This window comes from Spermophilus citellus, assembly GCF_964194105.1.
Source record: "Spermophilus citellus genome assembly, chromosome: 18".
Lineage (NCBI taxonomy): Eukaryota > Metazoa > Chordata > Mammalia > Rodentia > Sciuridae > Spermophilus > Spermophilus citellus.
The window spans coordinates 40,699,788-40,705,242 of NC_138200.1; the positions used below are offsets into that span (position 1 = coordinate 40,699,788).

General features: G+C 62.7%; 1 protein-coding gene across 1 annotated transcript; it reads right to left on the reverse strand.

The window, feature by feature from the left end:
• Positions 1–777: 777 nt before the first annotated feature.
• Positions 778–4,215, reverse strand: IRX3 (iroquois homeobox 3). Its single transcript, XM_081274863.1, has 4 exons — positions 3,220–4,215; positions 1,928–3,050; positions 1,683–1,749; positions 778–1,212 (listed from the first exon to the last, which is right to left on the reverse strand). Exons 1-4 carry the CDS (start codon positions 3,487–3,489, stop codon positions 1,158–1,160), a joined length of 1,515 nt encoding a protein of 504 aa, XP_081130989.1. The 5' UTR covers positions 3,490–4,215; the 3' UTR covers positions 778–1,157.
• Positions 4,216–5,455: the final 1,240 nt, after the last annotated feature.

The following is a 5,455-nucleotide window of genomic DNA, read 5'->3' on the forward strand; positions in this document are numbered from 1 at the left end:
CCAACCCGCCTCCAGCCGGAATCCTGGCTGGAAAGGTGCAACAGCCCGACCCCCTAACTCCGCTCTGGGACCCCAGAAAGTTGCCCCTTCCTGGGCATTTTGGGGTAATCTCACTGGAGCGTCTAGACGCACAGACATCGCTACGGTCCTCCAACTCTCAACTGGATCGAAGTCACCCGTCACTCAGAAGGAAGGTTGGGTACCTCTGGCCCCTTGCACTCCATATCCCCCCCACACGGCCAATCCACAACTTTGCATTTATAAGGAGGCGTCTGAAGGGTGCAGGGCGGCTGGAAAGAGGCCTTGAAGCGGAGCTTGCACAACCTTTGTATGTAAGACTGAGAAAACCTCGATTGTGCCTGTCCAAGAATGGGAACAGGGGGTGACCAGAACCGCCCAGCCTAAGTCCTCCGCGTCCAGACGCTTAGTTTTTCTTCTAAGTCACCAGAGAAGGCTCCAAGGCCCCGCGGTTGCTCTGTGGACCAGTTGTTGGACCCAGTGTTCCAGCTTCTGGTAGGAATACTTGCCCAGTTTCCTACCTGTCTCCTCCGCCCTTGATCTAGGGCGCTCCAGGTACTTCTCCCACCGCTTCCCCGCCTGCGGCGCACCCCCAGTCCCGCCACTTTGGCGCCTCCTTCGCCATTGCTGTTCTCTAACCACCTCCCTTCCCCTTTCCCGCTGATTCGGGAGATTTTCCAAACAACTGGGGGGGAAATCCCCCCAAACCCGAAAGAACCACCAAACAGATCTATCCGGAGGCAGGCGGGCCGGTATAGTCAAAGTGGCAACAGCTCATTTATTTAGCCAAAAATAGATACTTTCTTGTACAATTTGGTTCACACATATGTACATTTTTCTGTATATACAAAACAGTCAGACACGCTTATTCTCACTGAAACTCCACCCCCCCTCCCCAAATCAATCGAACAAACCAACCTGACAATGGCAGTTAATGTGGGGTGGCACAGAATCGACTTGGGGAGGGATGAGGGGGACTGATTTTATTTCTTTTTCTTTTTTTGTTTAGTTTTCTTTTTAGGTATTCATACACGGACATGCTTACAAGTTGTAACTATACAGAGCGATTTGTTGTTGTTGTTGTTTTTACAATTATTACAACGATTTAAAAAGTATTTTTTTTTAAAAAAAGAAAGAAACTAGGATGAGGAGAGAGCCGATAAGACCAGAGCCGCATCCAGGTGGTTCTGGGGCCTGGAAGAGAGTTGGTGGGAGCAAAGGAGGTGAGATACAGGGACTCGGAGGTCGCCTAGGGCGGACACACCCTACCTGGGGCTGGGGCCTGGGCCGGGGAGGTGTCTTAATGCGTTATCGTGTTCAGCGGAGATGTGTGCGTGTTGGGGGTTAAACAGACAGGCCGAAGGCGCTAGACCCGAAGGTCAGGAAGGAGTGGGCCTCACAGGGAGGCCGCTAGTTCTAGGGGCCTGTTTGCCCGGTCAGTTTAGGGTTCCCAGCTCTAAATCCGCAGGCCGCACCCGGGGGCCTGGGTTGGAACTGGCAGCGGTTTCTGCGCCCGTGAGAAGTGATAGTGGAGTGCATTTTGTTCCCTTTTAAAAAACTTCTCGGCCAGGTTCCCCCTGGGGCAATAAGCTGTGCGTAAGGCTCGGCCTTCTTCCTCCTCCCGCCTGCCGGCTCCCCACCCCACCGAGCTCAGGGTTTCTTACCGCCTGGGCACGGGCTGGAAAGCTGTCTTGAGTAACTTTTTCTCCACTTCCAAGGCACTACAGCGATCTGAAGCGAAGAGAGGGAAAAAGAGGGCGTTTAGAAGGCTCGGTTCAGGCGCCAGAGCGTGGGAGCCGGACGCCGAGCGGAAAGGAAAGCTCCTGGCGCCCCCACCCCCCAGCCCTGTCCATCCCGGGATCGGGTCTCCCAGAACCCCCTCCCGCTGAGCCCAGCGCTCGGCAGTCACCTGTTCCGCCCTCGGGCTCCGTGGGTCTAGCGTAGGCGGTGGCGGCAGCCGGGTGACCAGCGGCTCCGGGAAGTCCCAGCAGGTGCTGAGGGGCCGAACCCAGCAGGGAGAGAGGGTGCGGGCGAGGGCCGGGCGGCGGGCCTGGGAACGGCCGGTTGGTCCAAGCCGGGAATTTGCCCAGTGGCGCCGAGACCAGTCTGTGAGCCGCGGCGGCGGCGGCGGCTGCTGCGGGAGAAAGCTGTAGAGCCGGGGGTGCGACCGCTGCCCCAGGAGGAGAACATCCCGTGCCAGGAGGCGAGCGGCGTGGGTTGTCCGGGCTCGTAGCCGTCTCGGCCAGGGACCAGATTTTGGGCTTCTGCAGGGCCGAGGAGGGAGCCGGTGCTGGTGCGCAGGGGTCTAGGCCGGTGGGAGGCGAGGGCGGAGATGGTGGAGTCCCGGTCACTGGCGGTGGCGCTGGGGCCAGACTCAGGACTGGCAGCGGACGCTCCTCCAAGCCCTCGGTGCTGTCTTCCGAGTCGCTATTTTTGGAGTCCGAAATGTGTCCCAGGCCTAGGTCACCGTCCCTGCGCGCTGTCCCCGTCAAGGCCAGCTCAGGCCCGGCAGCCGTGCCGTCTAAGTTCTCCAAATCGATCTCCTCGTCTTCGTCGTCGTCTGCCAGGCCCTCGCCCCCCGTGTCCTCCTCCTCCCCCACGAGCTCCTCCTCCTCTAGCTCCAGCTCGCGCTTGCCATCTTCCTCGTCCTCCTCCTCGTCTTCCTCCTCCCTCTCGCTCCCGTAAGCGTTGCCCTCTTCATCCGTGCGACTGCGGGGCGCCCAAGTCATCTTGTTCTCCTTCTTGAGACGCCGGCGCGCATTGGCGAACCAGGTGGACACCTGGGTGAGGGTCATCTTGGTGATGATGGCCAGCATGATCTTCTCGCCCTTGGTGGGGTAGGGGTTTTTGCGGTGCTCGTTGAGCCAGGCCTTGAGCGTGCTGGTGCTCTCTCGGGTGGCGTTCTTGGGACGGGACGGGTCCCCAAACTGGTACTGGCCATACGGATAGAAAGCCGGGTGCGGGTGCGGAAACGCTGCGGCCGCGGCCGGATGCTGCACCCCAGGGCTGTCCTTCAGCTCATACTGAGCGCCCTGTACGCACATGGAAAAGGAAGGGGACACGCGCGGAGGGAGCGCGGGTGAGCTCCAACAGTCGCCGCCTCCACCCTCCTGGCCCGGATCCTAGTAGTCTACTCCCGCGCGCTCACCTCGCCCGGCGCCCTAGCTCCAACCCTCTTTCCCGGGTTCCTCCAGCTCTTACCAGCTGCGGGAAGATGGGCAGCTCCGCGGCATAGGGCAGGAAGGCGCCGTAGCCCTGGGCGGCGGCGGCGGCGGCAGCGGCGGCAGCGTAGGGCGCCCCGTACACGGACGAGAGCACGTTGGATAGGGACCCAGAGGCGGTCAGTTCCGAGGCTCCCGAGCCGGGTCCTCCCCGGGCCCCCGCGCTGCCGCCGCCGCCGCCTGCAGCTCCCGGGCGCTCGGGCGGGTAGAGCGGACGGATGTACTGGTATCCGAGCTGGGGGAAGGACATGGTGGCCCGCGGGGCACGGACGGAGAGGGGGCCCGGCCCCCGGGGCCGCCCTGCTCAGCGCCGCCCGCGGGCTCCGGCGCGCATCGGGGGCTGGGCCGAGCTGGGGCCGCGCTACCTCCCGCTCTGCGCTGCGCTCCGGGTTCCCCTATTGATCTGCTCCGCGGCGGCGGCGGCGGCGGCGGCGGCGGCGGCGGCGGCGAGGAGCCAGGTCAGGTCCGAACAGATTGGCGGAGATTCCCCGGGCTCCGGGCTCTGATTGACATTTCTACGGGGCCGCAAGCCCCTCCTCTCTGCGCCGCGCTCCCTCCTCTTGGCCGCCGGAGCCGCCTCTCCCCGCGCCTCGTTCCTCACTGCCCTCCTCTCCGCGAGCTGTGTCGCGCCTCGCTTCCTTCGCCCTCCTCTAGTTTTCACTCCCCCTCCTCTCCCTTCCTCTCCCCTCCCCGCGCTGCGCCTCTTCCCCCAGGATCGCTTCCGCTCCTCCGCTGTCCTGGACGCTAGGAACTCTCTCCTTTTCCTTCTCTTTCCCTGGCTCCCTATTGCTTTCCCCCCTTTTTTGTTCCCTTCACTTTTTCTTCTCTCCCTCTTCTCTTAAACCCTTCCCCTGGCTCACGCGCACCACCTCCTCCGACCTTCCTGGCCTTTCTGCGCCCTGGTCTAAGGCGGCCTAAAGTTGCCGACACTCAGGGCGCTGCGCGGGGGTGTGTGTCCGCGTCCGTGTCTGTGTGTCCGTCCCCGCCCTTCCACCCCCTCCCTCACCCTTTCCCAAATCTCGGGTCTGACGTCTCGCCCTCTTATTCGACTTTTCCTGGCGTCTCCTCGCCGAGTCGCCAATCGCCTGGGCGCCTTACGGGCGAGGCCGCCCACCCCCGCGGATACCGCGCGCGGGGCGGGGCGGGGCGGGAGCCGGGGCCAGCGAGTCCCTTCCCGCCCCCTCCTGCCTGCGCCGGGAGGGGGAGCGAGAGGCGCTGGGACGCGGGTTAGGACTGGGTCAGCTCGCCCCTCCCCGCCTCCGGCTCCGCGGCGTTTCTCCCCCAGCCGCAGCGACAGGCCCGGGTCGGGACGGACCCTGGGCCAAGAGAGATCCCCGGGTTTTTTTTTTTTTGCCCAGGGCCCCTTTTCAGCTCGCACCCTTCGACTCCCGGCCTCGGAGCGGTCGGGAGGGAGGGAGAAGAGTGCGCGAGGGGTGAGGGAGTGTGTCCTAAAGGCGTTATTAAAGGCCATCTCACTGCCCAGGGGGTGGGGGGTCCACCCTCCACCCGGGAGGACCAAACAGTGCAATTTGCCACATTAACGCCTCCCGGGTGTCGGGGTGCGAAATCCCTGTTGGAAATGGCGGGCTGGGCTCGGTGGCCAAAGGGTGGACCCTCCGGAGGTCTTAGAGAGCCGCGAAGAATCAGTGGAGCCAGAAGGAGTGGAAGAGGGGAGGAACTGGGAGCCAGACGTCGGAGGGCCCAAGAACTTTCAGAGAGTACTTCGAGAAGTTTCTCTATTGGCATTTTTGGGGTCTGTCGAGACCCTCCTCGTTTCACTAGCCCTTTCCCCGCTCCCAGGTTCCTGCGCCAACCCGTTCTCCTTCTGCAAGGATCCTCCCACCGCCTGGGAGGGGTGGGGGGATGGGAGGCAAGACTTTGGGTTGTGTGGTGGAGAATTTCCTAAATCAAACTTGAAACATCAGTATTCAGGCGCCCACCTTCACGGATTGGGGCGTACCGTCAAGAAAGGCATTGAAATGCCCGGAACTGCTGCGGCTCTGGACTAAGTGCCTTAGGCCGCTGCGGCGACCCACTCACGGGCCTGGCCTGAGGCGGTCGTGCCTCGGGGACAACTTGGGGGGGCTGCGACTCTGCCTTGGAGTGGCCAGCCTCAGCTTGAAGGCGGAAAGCTGCCACCGGGCACTGATCGATCAAGGAATCGAATCCAAATTCCACTGGAGTGGAGGGATCCGGGGGTCTCGGTCCCCGCTGTC